At 43.0% G+C, this 19,628-nt stretch overlaps 1 protein-coding gene across 12 annotated transcripts in view; it reads left to right on the top strand.

Annotated features, from left to right (window-relative positions):
- Nucleotides 1-19,628, top strand: part of LOC132402627 (uncharacterized) — a 381,320-nt gene that overhangs the window by 304,782 nt on the left and 56,910 nt on the right. For all 12 annotated transcript variants that reach the window (XR_009514994.1, XR_009515018.1, XR_009515010.1 and 9 more), the window contains one exon: nt 12,886-13,061. Coding sequence is in view for 4 of the 12 variants with exons in the window: in XM_059985546.1 (XP_059841529.1) it covers nt 12,886-13,061 (176 nt within the window). In the remaining 8 variants the exon portion in view is untranslated. The remainder of the gene's footprint in view (nt 1-12,885; nt 13,062-19,628) is intronic.

Here is a 19,628-nt window from a genome sequence, read left to right as displayed (position 1 = left end):
AAGGCCTTCTCACCTCTGTTCTAAAGGGACATTTCTCTATCCTGAGGTTGTACCCTTTGGTTCCAGAGCATCCTCTCAATGTACCTTCAACTTAGACCTTTCAATATTCGATAGGCCTCACAGCCATTTGTTACAATGCATTCCACAGATACATCACCCTCCGGCTAAAGAAATCCCTCCTCACCTCTGTTCTAAAGGGTCATCATTCAATTCTGACGCTGTGTCCTCTGGTGCTAGACTCACCCACCCTCAGAAACATCCTCCCCAAGTCCACTGCATCTAGACCTTTCAACAGATGTGAAGGGCAAATAACTTTCAGGCGTTTGCCCTGATCGGTGGGCAGCCTATCTTCATTTCATCCATTCCCCCTCCCTCTCTCAATTCCACCCACAGAAGTACAAGAAGGTTAAATCCAAGAGTTTGTCCTGGTCATACCAATGTCAGAAAAGTGTTATAAATGAAGCAGGAAGTGGTTTACAAATCAATCAGTACATGCAGAGAGAGCAACATATCAAATACTTAGAACATACAACATTACAGCTCAGTACAGGCCCTTTGACCCATGATGTTGTGCCAACTTTTCAATCAAATCCTTCCCTCTCTGTATTGTTCTGGAGCACTAAAGCAAACAGCCATAGGGAAGTGGTTCTCTGGATTCATTGCTACGGATGGCTGTGGAGGCCAAAACATTGGGTGTATTTAAAGTGGAGGTTGATGGCTTCTTGACTAATGGGGTCCAAGGTTACAGGGAGAAACAGGAGAATGGGGTTAAGAGGACCGATAAACCAACCATGATGGAATGGCAGAGCAGATCTGATGGGCCAAATGGCCTAATTCTGTTCCTATGACTTATGGTCTTATGGAAGACCAATGCCACCCCTCTATCTCCCAGCTGTATCCTTCCATCCATCCTCCTTTAGCCCTCCTCATTCTACCTATCACCTACCAGTCACTGTCTTACCTTTCCCCTCTCCTGACTATTCTCCCGCTCTACTCTCAGTAAAATGGAAGAGTCTTATTCCAAAACATCAATAATTCCTCTCTCCTCCTGTGGATGCAGCTCTGCCCAATGAGTTTCTCCAGTAGGTTGTATTTTTTTAATGGAATAGAATGCCTGTTTTTCAGGGAGTGCATTGTTGGATGCATAGTTGGGCACATTCAGATTCACATTTATTTATCACGTGTACACTGAAACCTACAGTGAAATGCGTCATTTGTGTTAACAACCAGCATACCCAAGGATGTGCTGGAAACAGCCTGCAAATGTTGCCACACGTACCGGCGCCAAAATTGCACGCCTACAATGTCCAGTAGAACAACAGTGAACACCACTTGCCTCATCATTGAACTGTTCCCACAAACAAAGGACTCACTTTCAAGGACTCTTCAACTCATGACATCGATATTTATTGTTTATTTAGAACATTTAGCATAGAAATCTACAGCACATTACAGGCCCTTTGGCCCACAATGTTGTGCCGACCATGTAACCTACTCTAGAAACTGCCTAGAATTTCCTACTGCATAGCCCTCTATTTTTCTAAGCTTCATGTACGTATCTAAGAGTCTCTTAAAAGACCCTATTGTATCTGCCTCCACCACCGTCACCGGCTGTGCATTCCACACACCCACCACTCTGTGTGAAAAACTTACCCCTGACTTCCCCTCTGTACCTACATCCAAGCAGGTTAAAACTATGCCCCCTCGTGTTAGCCATTTCAGCCCTGGAACATTACTTAAATGTTTCTTTCTTATTTGCACAATTTGTTGTCTTTTGCAGATTGCTTGAATGCTAACTTAGTGCACTCTTTCATTGATCCTGTTTTGGTTATTATTCAATGGATTTATTGAGTATGCCCGCAAGACAGCGAAACTCAATATTGTATATAGTGACATATGCACTTTGATAATAAACTTATTTTGAGCATTGAACAATAAAACAGAAGACAGCGTAACAAGCCCCGTTCCTACCTCCGATCCACTCACCCACGCACATACACACAGTCCTCCAACCCCAGGATCGGCCTCCAGCCTCCAGTGGACTTGAACTCGCAGACAATGGACCCTCGACTTCTCCAGCAGACTTAGGAGAAATTCACAGACTTGAGGTTCCGTTCATTGGACCTTGACTTCTGAATTTCTAATTGACCTTCAGGGTTCGATCTTCGCTGTTAACTCCAGGACATGCCAATGATAATGAATGAGGACTTGAACTTCAAGACTCAAACTCCAGTCTTACCGATGACCTCGAACTCTGATTGCATCGACCTGCGTACGTACGGGGCTGCTGTCTCTTGTGCCCCATTACCACATGGAACTCCAATCCCCAATCCCTCTGTTGGCTCGCTGATCTCAGGGTTATATAACTGTACTTAAGGTATAACTGTTCATACTCCTGTAAACTTTTTCAAGAAAGTATCCTAGGTAAATGAATCAGCACGACCAGAGTTTGAGGCATAGTGAGTTTGGAGATTGATGCTTAGTATTCAGGATCCTGTCAATAGAGAGTTCAAAGTCCAAGGCTTAGATTTCAGACTCTTCATTTAGGGCCTTCATTTGTCATTATCAGCAAGGTCAATATCAAAGACTGAAGCCCAAAGATTGATTGGAAGGCTGGACGTCTAAAGAAGCCAGGGTCTATAAGTCTCTGCAAGACCACTGTGAAAGTTAAAGCCCAGTGTCCGTGAATTTGCAAGTCTGCTGGAGGCCAAAGACAACCTGTTTTGGGGTTGGAGGACCATCCGCATAAGAGTGAGTGTGTGGTTGGAAGAGAGGCAGGAAAGAGAACTATTGATTCAGTTACAACTCCTTCCTTTCTACCTTTAGATTTCTGAACAGTCTATGAACCCATGACAACTATCTCTGTTTCTTTTATGCAGCATTTATTTAGTAAGTTATATTCATTTTTTTGTCCTTGCACTGTACGGCTGCTGCAAAATAGTAACAGCCTCAGAATAGGAGAATGTCCCTATAGAATAGAGATGCAGAGGAATTTTTTTTAGCCAGACAGTGGTGAATCTGTGGATTTCATTGCCACCAATGGTTGTGAAGGTAGTCGTTGGGTATATTTAGAGCAGAGATTGACAGATTCTTAACTAGTAAGGGTGTCAATGGTTAAAGGAAGAAGGCAGGAGAATGGGGTTGAGAGGGATACTAAACCAGCCATGACGGAATAATGGTGTAGACTCAATGAGCCAAGTGGTCTAAAAATTTTTTATTTTTATTATTATTTAGAAATACAGTACAGAGCTGACCCTTTGAGCCAAGCTGCCCAGCAACCCTCGATTTAACCCTAGCCCAATCACAGGACAATTTACGATGACCAATTACCTCTACCAACCTTTGGATTGTGGGAGGAAACTGGAACCCCTGAAGGAATCCCGCACAGTCAGGGGAGAACATACAAACTCATTACAGACAGCAGCAGGAATTGAACCTGGATCGCTGATACTGTAAAGTGTGGTGCAAGCCACTATGCTATCTTGCTACCCACTAACCCCCCCCCCCCATATGTCTTATGATCTTATACTAAACCTGATTCTGTTTAACTGAATGCAGTCCCTTAATAAGGCCACAAAATTTTCCCCTTAGGCCCATCGAGTCTGCTCCGCCATTTTATGATGGCTGATCCAATTATCCCCTCTGCCCCAATCACCTGCCTTCCACCCATATCCCTTCATGCCATGACCAATCAAGAATCTATCAACCTCTGCCTTAAACATACTCGAAATAAAGATTTAGCCTCCACAGCTGCCTTTGGCAAAGAATTCCACAGATTCAATACTTTCTAGCTAAAGAAATCCCTCCTCAGCTTTGTTCTAAATGGATGTCCCTCAATTCTGAGGCTGTTTTCCAGTGGTATTAGACTTCTCTAGCATAGCAAACATCCTCTCCACATCCACTCTATCAACACTTTTCAGCATTCAATAGGTTTCAATGAGGTCACCCCCTCATTTATATTAGAATACATCAAACAATTACTGGACAAAATTTTATTTAACTGACTTGAGAAGTTGTGTCAGAGAATTAAGCAAAAATTTGCCATGTTGTGCAAGTATTATTGGAAGCCTCTCTGACTATGTATAGGTCGCGGAAGCAGGCGAGTGTCAGGTCGGACCAAATGCGTGTTGGATTAGGCCGTCCATTTATAAAGATTAAAGTGTGTTTTGTCATTCACCAGCTGTAGAGTGTTGTCCTTGTGAGAACCATTGCTGTCTGATGCACAACATGATCTGAGGAAGTGAGCTGAGTGGGAGGGAAGAGAGTGAAACTGCAATCAAAAACGTTGGTGGATTTTAATAAGATGCTTGTCAGATTATCATGTTGCAGCCATCCATATGGTAAACAGAAATCAAAATAAAACAGATTTTAATGTTATATCAATCACTGAGGGCATCAACATATTGGTAAACTACTTCTTAAAAAATTGTCAGTTGTACTGAGGTACAGTTTGAAACTTTGTTTAAGCATGCCACCCAGACAAATAATTTTATTACAACCGTTCATTGAGTTAGTACAAGGGGTGAATAATAGAATACAAAATAAAGTCTTACAGTTGATTGGCTAGTGCAGAAGCGGATTTTGCAGTGCTTTACAGCACAAGCATCTGCAAAGAATTTGTATATCCTTCCTGCGACAGTGACTCAGGTTTCCTTTGAGTGCTCCGGGTTCTTCCTACATTATCATCACCATCACCATCATCACTATGTGCTGTGTCATATCACACGGGCGAACGTGGTCACAGAACAATGATTGTTCTTGGCAATTTTTTTTTTCTCTACAAATGTGGGTTGCCATTGCCTTCCTCTGGGGAGTGTCTTTACACGACGTGTGACCCCAGCCGTCGTTACTCATCAATACTCTTTAAAGATTGTCTGCCTGGCGTCAGTGGTCACACAACCGGAAGTTGTGATATTTACCCACTGCTCATTCGACCTTCAACCTTCCACCACCTGGTCCTATGACTTCACATGACCCTGATTGGAGGAGGGGGCGAAGCGGGTTCTACACATTCCCAAGGGTGACCTACAGGCTAACAGAGGCAAAAAATACCTAACACCTCTTTGGAAGAGTCATAATTCCCCTCCCCACCCCCACCACCCATATTCAATTCCAAATACATATGGGTAGTAAGTTGTGGGCATACTATGTTGAAGCTGGAATCTTGCAGCCTGCCATTGTCACGTCTTTGAACAGTTTTGGTTACTGACTCAAACAACTCATTTCACCCTGTTTCGATGTACATTTGACAAATAAAGCTAATCCCTTTACAGGGTATGTGCAGCACAGACTGAAAAGAAGGTGCAAAACCATAAAAAGTAGATTGTGATGTCAAGGATCTATTTTATCATAAGAGTGAATTGATGACTATTCATATGGGATGTCCTTGAGCCTGATGTTTCATGTTTCCAGGCGTTCTGACCTTCTGTCTGATGGTGGTAGAGGTCATGAAGCGTTTGAAGTTACCATTATTGGTGAGATGTTTCTTGGGAAACTGAAAGGTCTGAAGGTAAATTAGTCACCAGGACTAGATGAATCTGAAAGTGGTGGCTGAGGAGATTGTGGAGGCATGATCATTAAAGAATCATTAAATTCTGGAATGCTTCTTGAAAATTGCAAGTGTCACTCCACTCTTTAAGAAGGGAGGGAGGCAGAAGAAAGGAAATTATAGTCCAGTTAGCCTGTCCTCAGTGGTTGCGAAGATGTTGGAGTTGGTTGTTAGAGACACATGATAAAATAGGCCATAGTCAGCATGGTTTCCTCAAGGGAAAATCTTGCCTGACTATTCTTTTGGAATTCTTTGAAGAAATAACAAGCAGGATAGTCAAAGGAGAATAGGTTGATGTTGTGTACTTGGATTTTCAGAAGGCCTTTGTCAAGGTGCCACACATGAAGCTGCTTAACAAGCTATGAGCCCCTGGTATTACAGGGAAGATTTGAGCATTGATAAAGCAGTGACTTATCAGCAGGAGGCTTAGTGTGGGAATAAAGGGCATCTTTTCTGTTGGCTACTGGTGACTAGTGGTGTTCCATAGGAGTCTGCTTTGGAACTGGTTCTTACTATTGTTACGAACCCCGTAACTGTGTTACTTACCAGCAAAGATAGAGACATCCTTTGGAGTCTGGTGATACTATTTTTAACAGTACTTATTAGTAAAAATACACAAAAATAATATCAATGCAAATATACAGATAATATACGTCGTCAATACTAAACCTAAAAGTGCTGGTATAATAATAATCAATAAGAAGTAAGCTCTATCGTTGTCTGGGGATAATGAATCGTCCAATGGAAATATAAAGTTTCCTGCAGTTCACACAGGCTGCCACCGTTTGTTTGTCGCTGTGCTGCAGTTGTTGGAGAGAGAGAGAAATAGGAGAATGGGAACAGTTACCGCAACGGGTTTTTCCAACCTTCCTTTATGATTTCGGTCCGTCGGTGTCTCGTTGGTGTGGCCGTTCAATTGTGACCTCTCCTTTAGCTAAACCGTTCTTCTGTGATGAGCCCACCACCCAGGCAGGGGAGGACGCACATGAGCTCTCACCGGCGTTCGCTATAAAACGCTGTCACTGGATCTCTAGCGTTTCTCCTGGTGCATCTGAGGGGTGTTCCCCAGACCCGTCTTTTATCCTCACTCACGGGGTCTTGGATGTCAATCAGGTTGGGATGATGCAATCTCTCAACCAGACCACTCTGGTTGTCCCCTGAGGGTTTCAATGAATAGTACAGTACTCAATACACAATTCCTTCTCCAAGAGACAATAAGCAGTAATCAGTGGTTCCATTCCGCTTATGTCAGGAGGCATTCCAAACCTCATGTATTCTGTGTGTCTCTCTCTCTCTCTCTCTCTCTCTCTCTCATTTCCTGGGCCTCAGACCCGAAATAATAGCGATCTTGCGATTCTCAAAAAGGAGGGGGCGACTTTGTACCCTTTGGCCCCTCAGAGTTGCTCTACCTTCGTAACACCCCCTTCCTTCTAAGGATTTTTGCCACAGGTAAAAATTAATTAATATAGAGTCTTACAGGATTTCAGAATCTAACAAAATACAAGAGTTTTTTTTCACTACAGAGTAATACAGTTATACATTCAATCCAGCGTCTAAACAGTTAGCGATTACATTGTCACTTCCTTTAATATCTTAATATCTTGTACCTTAATAAATTCCTGTAGCATCAGACTCCAATTTAATAACCACCTATTTTTATTCCTTTTTTTCAGCAAACAAAACTAAAGAGTTGTGATCTTAGCTTATATTATAAAAGTTCATGCAAACACTAATCTTTATTTTACTTTCAAACTTAACAGTCAATCTTCTATGATGTTGTCTTTATCATTTACATGCTTTGTCGAAATCCCTTAAAACCGGATCCTGTTAATTAAAGTGGCATCCTGTCAACCCTTGCCCCTTTTCCAGTTAACTCCCACATGGTTAGCTTGCGCACCAGTGTGGAATAGGCTTTTGCATGCTCCTTTCATTGGAGTTATTTTATCAACAATGTTTTCCAAACATAGCCCATTTTCTGAACATCCGCACAATTCTTTATTTTTAAGCAAGTCGTTAGTTTTATCTTCAGGACCCTTCATTCTATTAGTTGTCAGTTTAATATCTGCAAGCGATCCCTCTTTGTCCAAACAACATTTCAAATTCTGCCTCTTCACAGCACACCCTTGAATAACATTAGCGCGTGGGGCACCTTTACATTCCAAATCAACCTGTAATTGATTCACAGGCACTGAGTTAACAAGCCATTGTCCTTTCAGCCTGGTTACTGCTTCTGACACCAATCCAGACTTTAAATTTTCTTCATTCAATTTAGGTACTACAGTTTTCCCTTTCCCTTCAATAATAATATCCACATCACCACCTTGTATCTCCTCACTAACTTTTAACACACTCTAGAACACAAACAACTGAGAATTCTCACTTCCCACTAGTACCAAGGTTAATCCTTTCTTCACTGAACCAAGTCCATCTGACCCACAAGGACTGCACTCCTTTTTAACTGAATCAAATACCTCAGACTTTTCCTGAGTTTCATTACTAGGTTCTGTACCACGTGCATCCACATCTTGAACACACTCAAATGGGATCTCTGCCTCTTCCAGGCTTTCAATACCCGTCCCCTTTTCAAATTATGTTCCCCTGATCCTCCCAGTTACTCTCTGGGCAACTCCCTTCCAGAGTAAACTCAACCCTGTGGGCTGAAACAACCTCATCTGCCAACCCAGCAGACTCCTTCAAGGTTATGGCATCCTTGTCATCTAGGACTGCCCTCATTTCATTATCGGGAACACCTTTAAAATTTTCAACTTCTTCAAACTGTTCTGTCAAGCCAGGCAGATCATCCATGTCCAACCCTGGACCTTCTAACAGCCTTATCTGTTCCTCATTTTTACTCCGTGCCTCTATAAATTTCCTCCTGGCTAAGGGCAGGTCTACCTTACTCTCTTTCACCTCCCTATTCTCCGTTTTACCACCCCTAACCCCGCTTGGTACAGGGTTGGTAAAAATGTCTCAGCCAAATCGATACTGGCCTGAATTAAACTGGTCTTTTTCTCAGCTGCCTTTCTCGACATGCTGCGAGTGGTCGCACATGCGGGATAGATCTTGGAACCTAGGGGTGGGTCCTCAACACTTACAGGCTGGCTCGTCAGCTTCATGGCCGACCAGACTTCACCACCAGCTAAATCGTTACCCAGAAGGATGTCTACGTCAGTTCTCAGAAATTCTGATCGCACCCCTATTTCAACTGGTCCAGATACCAGCTCACAATTTATAATGATCCTATCCAAAGGCACAGCTTCTGTCCCTTTTCCTATGCCTCTCAAAGCTAACTCTCCAGTCTCAGGACCAAAATCTAGTACCTTACTGCGAATCAATGACTGCTCAGCTCCAGTATCTCTCCAGATCCGCACTGGAACTGGTGTTTCTCCCGCTTTCACATACATGGTCCCTTCTGAAATAAACCTCTCATGCCCCTCTTGTACTCTATCTACCTGGGGCTTTCTCATCGAATAACTGATCAACACAATACACCCTGGAGGGATTGCTGCTTTCCCTTTTCCTGTCTCCTTCCTCAAGCACTTAGATGCAATATGACCCACCTTTCCACAATCAAAACAGGTCAAGCCAGGACCCCTCCTGCCGTCTTGCCTTTCTTCCTCCTTAGTTTTACCACTAGCTCCTGGCTGGACCTCTGCCTCAGCCGGCGGGCTTTCTCTACCGTTCCCACAGTCTTTCTGGTAACTCGTATTCAAGGAAAACTTTGTCTTGTAGGTTAGGGCATATTCATCTGCAAGCATAGCAAATTCGGATATGGACTTATTCGGCTTCTTGTTCAAATACATCTGGATATCATCCGAAACAACCTTTAAATTCCTCAATCAGAATTAACTCCCTTAAACGTCGAAAATCCTCTTCCACCATTTCTGCTACACACCGACGATCCAAGAGCACACCCTTCTCATAGGCAAACTCTGCATACGTCTGATTCCACACTTTCTTTAAATTTCTGAACTTTTGTCTATAGGCCTCAGGTACCAATTCATAGGCCCGAAAAATGGCCTCTTTTACTTCCTCATAATTCTCAGACTCCTCCCCCTCCATGGACAACGCCACATATGCCCGTTGTGCCTTCCCTTTTAACACACTTTGTAACAACGCCACCCACTGATCTCTGGGCCACTCCTGACTCACTGCCACCTTTTCAAAATGCAAGAAATAACTATCAACGTCCGTCTCCTCGAACGGAGGTACTAACCTAAACTCCCTACTAACATTAAACCCCTCCTCTCGGTCTGGCCCTTGAGCTCTTCGCTCTTGCCTGAACTTCTCCATGTCCAGCTCATGTTTCCTCTGTTTCTCCTTCTCCGCATACTCCCTCTGCTTTTCAGCTCTTTCCTTCTCCTTTTCAATCCTTTTCCTTCTCCTTTTCAGCTCTTTCCTTCTCCTTTTCAGCTCTTTCCTTCTCCCTTTTCACCTCTAACTCCTTTAGCTGGAGCTCATACTCCCTTTTCTTCTGTTCCGCGTCCAGCCTCAATTTCTCCAACTCTAACTGAGCTGTCCCACTAGCTGGTACCTTTTCAGGGATATTTTCCAATACCTCAGCCAAAAACACATTCTTCACAATATAATACTGAGTTATGGCTCTCCGCACCTCCTGCTTTTTCATTGACAACCTCACCTCTGCGAGATTTAGTCCTTTCGTAATATTTATCAAGTCCGACTTTGTAGCAGCCTCTAGAGCCTCCAAAGTCGGGTTTTTTATAAATTCGTCTACGTCCATCTTTGCTGGTTTCCCGTCTGGTTACCTGCACAACCAGATCCAAGTTTTGACTTAAAAGCCCGATTTACTGGCCCTCCAATTTGGTATCAAATCTCGAGACGAGGCCCCATGCTGTTTTGAACCCCGTAACTGGGTTACTTACCAGCAAAGATAGAGACGTCCGTTGGAGTCTGGTGATACTATTTTTAACAGTATTTATTAGTAAAAATACACAAAAATAATATCAATGCAAATATACAGATAATATACGTCATCAATACTAAACCTAAAAGTGCGGGTATAATAATAATCAATAAGAAATAAGCTCTATCATTGTCTAGGGGATAATGAATCGTTTGATGGAAATATAAAGTTCGCTGCAGTTCACACAGGCTGCCGCTGTTTGTTTGTCGCTGTGCTGCAGTTGTTGGAGAGAGAGAGAAATAGGAGAATGGGAACAGTTACCGCAACGGGTTTTTCCAACCTTCCTTTATGATTTCGGTCCGTCGGTATCTCGTTGGTGTGGCCGTTCAATTGTGACCTCTCCTTTAGCTAAACCGTTCTTCCGTGGTGAGCCCACCACCCAGGCAGGGGAGGACGCACACGAGCTCTCACCGGCGTTCGCTATAAAACGCTGTCACTGGATCTCTAGCATTTCTCCTGGTGCATCTGAGGGGTGTTCCCGAGACCCGTCTTTTATCCTCACTCACGGGGTCTCAGATGTCAATCAGGTTGGGATGATGCAATCTCTCAACCAGACCACTCTGGTTGTCCCCTGAGGGTTTCAATGAATAGTACAGTACTCAATACACAATTCCTTTTCCAAGAGACAATAAGCAGTAATCAGTGGTTCCATTCCGCTTATGTCAGGAGGCATTCCAAACCTCATGTATTCTGTCTCTCTCTCTCATTTCCTGGGCCTCAGACCCGAAATAATAGCGATCTTGTGATTCTCAAAAAGGAGGGGGCGACTTTGTACCCTTCGGCCCCTCAGAGTTGCTTCACCTTTGTAACACTATGTTATATGTTAATGATTTGTATGATGGAATTGGTGCCTTTGTTGCAAAGTTTGCAGGTGATATGAAGGTGGGTGGAGGGGCAGGTAGTTTTGAGGAAGTAGAGAGGCTACAGGACTTAGATGGATTCGGAGAATGGGCAAAGAAATGGCAGGTGGAATACAGTACCGGGAAGTGTATGATCAAGCACTTTGATAGGAGAAGTGAAAGGGTTAACTATTTTCTAAATAGAGATACAATACAAAAATCTGAGATGCAAAGGGACTTGGGAGTCCTCGTGTAGGATTCCCAGAAGGTTAATTTGCAGTTTGAGTCTGTGGTGAGGAAGGCAAAAGCAATGTCTGCATTCATTTCAAGAGAACTAGAATATAAAAGCAAGGATGTAATGTTGAGACTTTATAAAGCACTGGTGAGGCCTCACTTGGAGTATTGTTAGCAGTTTGGTGCCCCTTAACTTAGAAAAGATGTGCTGAAACTAGAGAGGGTTCAAAGAATGTTTACAAAAATGAAGAGTGTTTGATGACTCTGGGCATGTAGTTACTGGAATTCGGAAGAATGAAGGGTAACCTCACTGAAATCAATCAAATAATGAAAGACCTTAATAGTGCTTATGTGGAGAATGTCTCCTGCGGTGGGAGAGCCTAAGACCGGAGCAGGTTGCCTCAGAATAGAGGGACATCTTTTCAGAATGGAGATGAGGAGGGATTTCTTTAGCTAGAGAGTGGTGAATCTGTGGCATTTGTTGCCACAGGCAGCTGTGGAGACAGTCTATATGTATATTTAAGACAGAGGTTGATAGGTCTTTGGTCAGGGAATGAAGGGAAACGGGGCGAGGGCAGGAGACTGGGGCTGAGTGGAAAAATGGTTCAAATATAATGAAATGGCAGAACACACTTGATGTGTTGGATGGCCTCATTCTGCTGTTATATCTTATGGGAAGGGGAGAAAAGAGAATTCTGGGGTGGGTGGGGTCTTTAGTTATGCTGGTTACTTTACTGAGGCAACACGAGACAGAGTCCACACTTCACCATCCAGACCATGCTACCTTTTCACTACTAACAAGTTAGACTGACAGAAGCTTTAGATGCAACACCACCAGGTTCAGGAACAAGTATCAGCCTACAAACATCAGGCTCCTGAATCTGCTTGGATACCAAAGCTCACCTCAAGTCAGAACTATGACAACATGTCACTGATAAACCATGGAGAAGTCTGTGGGATACTTCTAAACATACCTCTTTTGAATTACTCTCACTTCAATCTTCAGCATGCAATTTTCCTTCAAGCAATGTACTTTTTAAATCAACTTAATGATCTACAGATTTCACATTCACTCAATGATCCAGTAATAGCTTCTTCCCCTCTGCCATCAGATGTCTGAATGGACATTGAACCCATGAATATTACATCATGACTTTATCTTTCTGTCTTTGCACCTCTTGTTTTATTTAACTTTTTAAAATATATTTGTGTGTATACACATACTTCTTACTGTAATTTAGTTTTGATTATGTATTGCAATATACTTCTGCCACATAACAACAAATTTCGTGACGTATGCCAGTGATATTAAACTTGATTTTGATTCTGATTTCCTGAAGGACTCGTTGGGCCGGACAGGAATGGTCCCTTTCCAAGTTTCATTACCATCGTCAGAAGCAAGCCAGGAGGGAGGAGCTTCAAACCAGGCTGAAACACAAAAGGATGAGGCCCCATTTTACACAGCATTTTGTTAGTGAATGTACGGTCACTGGAGAACAACGTGGACAACCTGACGGTAAGATTTTTGTATTGGAGGGAAATGCGAGATAGTTGTGTTCTACAGTTTCTATAAAAATTATCCACCCTCCCCACCTTGGAACTTTTCATGTTTTATACATTGAATCACAGTGGATTTAATTTAGCTTTTTTTTTGACACTGATCAACAGAAAATACTCTTTCATGTCAAAGTGAAAACAAATTTCTACAAATTGGTCTAAATTTACTACAATTATTAAACACAAAATAATTGATTGCCTAAATATTCACCCCCTTCAAGTCAGTATTTAGTAGATGCACCTTTGGCAGCAATTACAGCCTTGAGTCTGTGTGAATAGGTCTCTATCAGCTTTGTGCATCTGGACACTGCAATTTTCCCCCCATTCTTCTTTACAAAACTGCTCAAGTTCTGTCAGATTGCATGGGGATTTTGAGTAAACAGCCCTTTTCAAGTCCTGCCACAAATTCTCCATTGGATTGAGGTCTGGGTTCTGACTTGGCTGCTTCAGGACATTAACTTTGTTGTTTTTAAGCCATTCCTGTGCAGCTTTAGCTTTATGCTTGGGGTCATTCTCTTGCTAAAAAACAAATCTCCCAAGTTCGGCACGGACTAGAAGGGCTGAGATGGCCTATTTCCATGCTGTAATTGTTATATGGTTATAAGTTACAGTTCTCTTGTAGACTGCATCAGGTTTTTCTCAAGGGTATCCCTGCATTATGCAGCATTCATTTTACCCTCTATCTTCACAAGCCTTCCAGGGCCTGCTGCAATGAAGCATCCCACAGCTTGATGTAGCCACCACCATGCTTCACAGTAGGGATAATGTGCAGTGATTAGCTTATGCCAAACATAATGCTTAGTCTGATGGCCAAAAAGCTCAATTTTGGTTTAATCAGACCATAAAACATTGGCAAACTCTAGCCAAGAATTCCTGTGAGTATTTTCCCCCAAGAGTGGCTTTGTCATTTTTCCATAAAGGTTTGACTGGTGAAGCACCCAGGCAACAGTTGTTGTACGCGCAGTCTCTCCCAGCTCAGAGACGGAAGCTTGTACCTCCTCCAGAGTTGTCTTTGGTCTCTTGGTGGCCTCCCTCACTGGTCCCTTTCTTGCACTGTCACTCAGTTTTTGAGAATAGCCTGCTTTAGGCAGATTTACAGCTATGCTATGTTCTTTCCATTTCTTGATAATTGACTTAACTGTACTCCAAGGGATATTCAGTGTCTTGGAAACTTTCTTGCATCCATCTCCTTGCTTGTACTTTTTAATAACATTTCACAGAGTTGCTTGGTGTTCTTTTGCATTCAAAAGGTAGTTTTTGCCAGGATACTGACTCACCAGCAGTTGGCCCTTCCAGATACAGGGGTATTATTACTACAATCAATTGAAATACCTTGACTGCACACAGAGATCTCCGTTTAACTAATAATGTAAATCCTAAAGCCAACTGGCTGCACCAGTGATGATTTGGTGTGTCATATTAAAGGGGGAGGGGTGAATACAATCAATTAATTTTTATTTTATAGTTGTAATTAATTTAGATCACTTTGAAGAGATTTGTTTTCACTTCGACATGTAAGAGTCTTTTTCTGTTGATCTGTGTCAAAAAAGGCCAAAGCAAATCCACTGAGATTCAATGTTGTAAAACAAGAAAACATGAAAACTTCCAAAGGGGGTGAATACTTTTTATAGTCACTGTATGTCTGAATGAGACATGCCAAATACAGAGATCAGAGCTGTAGGCTTCTTGATTCACAAGATGGACTGAACTGCTGATTCAGAAAAGGCAAAGGGTGGAGATATGTGTTTTATGATAAATTCTCGGTGGTTTGCTGACGTGGCAGCTTTGTCAAACTCGTGTCTCCCTGACCTTGAATGTATAACAGTCCAATTCCATCCATTCTCCAGGTAACATCAATGTATAACCCTTAGCACCAGAGGTCTAACACACTGTTATGCTAAGATAAGGAATGCCTACCGTTCCATGCCCGCACAGCATTTGGGGAAATCCATTCACTTGGCAGATTTTCTCCTACTTATATACAGGCAGAGGCTAAAGAGAAAACTCCAGAGATTAGGACAACAAAGAGGTAGTTGTGGGAGGCAGAGGTGTAGCCATGAGACTGCTTCAAGTTGGTGGATTGGGCTGTGTTCAAGGACTTACCTGTGGATTGAATTAATTCACCATGGGTGTTACGGACTTTATTAAAACAGTTGTAGATGAGTGTGTCCCCACAAAATCATTTAGACTCTTTCTCAATCAGAAGACCTGGACGAATCATGAGATCTGCAATCTGCTGAGGGACAGATGAAAGGCATTCAGATCTGGTGACCAAGAAAGTTATAGCAGGGCCAGGTATGATCTCTGAAAGCCATGTCATGGGCAAAGTGGCAGTCTGGACAAAACTGAATCAATGAAGGATTCTCAACAGCTGTGGCGGGGCTTAACTACTATCACATCTTATAAAGTTAAAGCAAGGGACATGGGGACAACAGGCCTTTGCTTCCATATAACCTCAATGCCTTCCATGCTCACTTTGACCAGCAAATCATGAACTCCCACAGATGACCTGTGATTTCAGTCTGTGTTTCTTCCTTTTTCTCGCTTGATGCTGGCAGGAGATTGTGCTGGAGACCTGGGTCTTGTGGAAGGGTTCGTCGACAGTTCATGTTATAATGTGTTCCTGCTTTCTGAAGGTCGTCCCTTTCTTTTTGGGTTTCTGTTTTGGGTGATTTAGGTCATGGTGGCCTGTAGATAATGAACAACACAGTGCTGGATTGAACCGAACTGAATATGCTTGGACTCTTTCGATTTTGTGGTTTTCACTCTTTTTTTTGCCTTTTGCATGATTTGTTTTTCTTACACGTAGGGGGTGGGTTGTTGGTATAATGTTTTCCCATGAACAGTTTCCAGGTTTTTCTTGGTTTTGTGGCCGTTGGTCAAAAGATGAACCTCAGGGTTGCATACTGCAGATAGACTTTAAGAGTAAATGTATTGTGAATCCCAGCATCTGCAGAATATCTTATTGCAGTCTGGCTTCCACACTTTAAGGCAAGGTTGATGGGTTTTTGTATTACACATCGGAATAGAATGAAGACAGGCGCAGAGCCATCAAATGCTCTTCGTATTACAAGCAGTTCAAAACTGGAATCATTTTCATAGAATGCCATGGACTCAATCTGAGACATCCCTGATCCTGGCAACGGGGAGGAAACATGCCATCTGGGTGTTTCTATCACACCCACAGAACCTCGTCTCTAAGGAATCCCTTATCAACACGGTAGTCCTCTTCCTCTATGCTCTTCTGAGCCACGACACCAGACTCAGAGATCCAGTCAATGTGTCTCCCCTACCCTCCTGGTAGGGATCATCCCCCTCAATAGTACCGAAAGTTGTATAATTGATATTGAGGAGAACAGCCACAGGGGTACTCTGCACTGGCTGTACACTTCCCCTCCTTCTGACAGTCACCCAGCTACCTGTCTCCTACAACCTAAGGGTGACTACCTCCCTGTAGCTCCTGTCTATCTCTTCCTCATTCTCCCAGGTGTATGGAAGGTCATCGTGCTGCGGCTCCAGTTCCTTCATACGTTCTTCTCCAATCTCCCAGACCTCCTACATCTCACACACAGGATAGAACTCTGCCCCGGAACCTTTCTCACTAAGCTACAAAGCCCTGACAGATGAGGAATGGATGAGCAGAGAGAGAAAGTTATAAGATACTTTACCTCTCCCAAGCCAGATGAGCCAAAGTCACTTTAAAGACTGGCTGCTCTGCCTGCACTTGAGTTATTTTTTCGGCCCCTTCTAATGAATCCCTCTTGCTGAATGGTCACTCCTCTACTCAGGGAAGCTGCCAGGAAACTCTGCCTTTCATATCTCGATCACCATCCTGGTTAAAAGGTAGCCCTGACGTTAATTGTCCAACTCGATCACTGACATGTCATGAAAGTTGTTATTTTGTGGCAGTGATGCAATGCGATACTTAAGAAATCCTGTACATTTCAATAAAATATATTAAAAATGAAATAAAATAATCAGTGCAAAAAGAGCAAAAGTAGATTTCATTGTCCATTCAGAAATCTGATGGCAGAGCAGAATGTTCCATGTGTGTCTTAAAGCTCCCATACCTTCTCTCTGATGGTAGCAGTGAGAAAAGGGCATGTTGTTATCAGACTATGCAACAATATCTGCTATGGTAATGAAATAATTCTGAGCATAGATCCACATCACTACTCACATTATTCGATTCATACATCCAACATTTGGAGATCAGAGTAGAAAGGCATGGCTAGATAAATGCAAGCACATTATCATCATCATGGGCCATGCTGTATGTATGATGTGAGTGATCATGGTCTACCTGAACGTGGTTGTTCCTGGCAAATTTTTCTACAGAAGTAGCTTGCCATTGCCTACTTCTGGCAGTGTCTTCACAAGATGTTTGATCCCAGCCATTACCAATACTCTTCAGAGATTGTCTGCCTGGTGTCAGTGGTCTTATAACCAGGACTTGTGAGATGCACCAGCTGATCATACGACCATCCACCGCCTGATCCCATGGCTTCATGTGACCCTGATCAGGGGACTGAGCAGGTGCTACACCTTGTTCAAGGGTGACCAGCAGACTAGCAGAATGAAGGAGTGTCATTACACCTCCTTTGGCAGCGTCATATCCCAACCCCACCAGCCTTAAATCTGCAAATACGTATTTCCCCAAATAAGAACCTAGAATATAGAACCTTACAGCACAATACCGACCCTTGAACCCACAAAGTTGTTGCAACTGTAGGGCTTTCAGCTACTCTACGATCTGCCTAAGGCTTTCCCTCCTAAATAGCCTTGCACTTTTCTGTCATCCATGTGCCTACTTCTGATTAAGATGTTGCTACTGAACGCGCGTGACAGCTTCTGGTAGTCAAAAAGATAAGAAATCCGACTAAAAATATCACCTAAAATACCTTTTCTGTGGTAAAATGTGTTAAATTATCACCACAAACAGTGAAGGGATGAATGATGGTGAGGCGAGTTCGTGGAGTGTTGCAGGACCATTGCAGATGGAGTTCAGATGCCCGTATAGCTATCCGGGTGAGAGATTGAATCACTGTGGGCTCCAGAAGGAGAAGTCAGGGCCTGGGCAGAGAAATTCTGATGCTCGTTCAACTGGCCCGGGTGCGAGGTTGGATCATTGTGGGAGCCAAGCTGATCTGAAGGGCCTGAGAGCGTCTTCGGGCTGGGTGACAGAATCTGGGCCCAGAGTGAGTGAGTCACTGGGCAGTGAAATCTGGGCCTGGAGTGAGTTGCTGGATGATGTGGTTGAGGCCCGGAGCCTTTCACTGCAGCTGGGTCCAGGTGCAAGGTTCAATGTGTTATTTAGACAATTTAAGCACCAGCCCAGATCAGAGGCTAATTTCACTTGTTCTCTGCAATCTTCACTCCTCTCTCCGGGGTGTGGAGCCTTTCGTGGTTCCGTTGTTGGGTCAATTCAAATGCCAGCCCAGATAGTCTGAAAAGACAGCATGTTGGTTGGGATGAGAGCCAATTCCAAGCACTCTCTGCAATGGTCAGTCTTCTCTTCATGGAGCTGAGGCTATGTAAACTGCTCCAGCTGCTGTGCTCTGAGCCTGCTAATGTGATGAACTGCTAAGCAAGGCTCTGGGCCTGCTCTGGACTGATCCGGGGTTCGGATCAGAGGACTCAATTTTGTTTCAGAATGCTGTTGTTCCCTTCAATTGTTTGCATGATTTGTATTTGTTTCTCTCTCTCTTGCATATTAAGTGTTGGTCTTTTATTTTTTATTTTGATTCTTTTTGTTTCTTTAATTGAGTTCTTTCAGATTTCTTACTGAAGACTGAAACTTGACACATTTCTTCAGGCATAGTGTCAGAATCAGGTTTAATATCACAGATATATGTTGCAAAATTAATTGTTTTGTGATAGCAGTACATAATAATTTTAAAAACTATAAATTACAATAAGAAATATAAATATAAAATTAAATTGAGTAAGTAGTGCAAAAAGAGAGCCAAAAAATAGTGAGTTCGTATTTAGGTCCATTCAGAAATCTGATAGCAGAAGGAAAGAAGCTGTTCCTGAAACATTGAACATGTGTCTTCAGTCTCCTGTACCTCCTCCTTGATGGTAGTTATGAGAAGAGGACAAGTCCTGAGTGTTGGGGGTCCTAAATGGTCTTGAGGCATCGCCTTCTAAAGGTGTCCTCGATATTCCCATTATGGAGTTGACTGAGTTTACAACTTTCTGCAGCTGATTCCAAAACTGTGCAGTAGCCCCTCCATACCAGATGGTGATGCAGCCAGTTAGAATGTTCTTCACCCTGTTAGCCTAACGTCAGTCGTGGGGAAGATGCTTGAATCCATTATTAAGGACGAAATAGTGGCACATCTAGATGGCAGAAATAGGATTAGGCCGAGCCAGCATGGATTTACCAAGGGAAAATCATGCTTGACTAATCTGTTGGAGTTTTTTGAGGGTGTAACAAGGATGTTAGACGAGGGTAAGCCAGTAGATGTTGTGTACCTAGATTTTCAGAAGGCATTCGATAAGGTGCCACATAGGAGATTGGTGA

Source organism: Hypanus sabinus, chromosome 12 (genome assembly GCF_030144855.1).
Source record: "Hypanus sabinus isolate sHypSab1 chromosome 12, sHypSab1.hap1, whole genome shotgun sequence".
Lineage (NCBI taxonomy): Eukaryota > Metazoa > Chordata > Chondrichthyes > Myliobatiformes > Dasyatidae > Hypanus > Hypanus sabinus.
The sequence above is the reverse complement of the archived record's forward strand: the minus strand, read 5'-3'. Positions and strand labels throughout refer to the sequence as shown.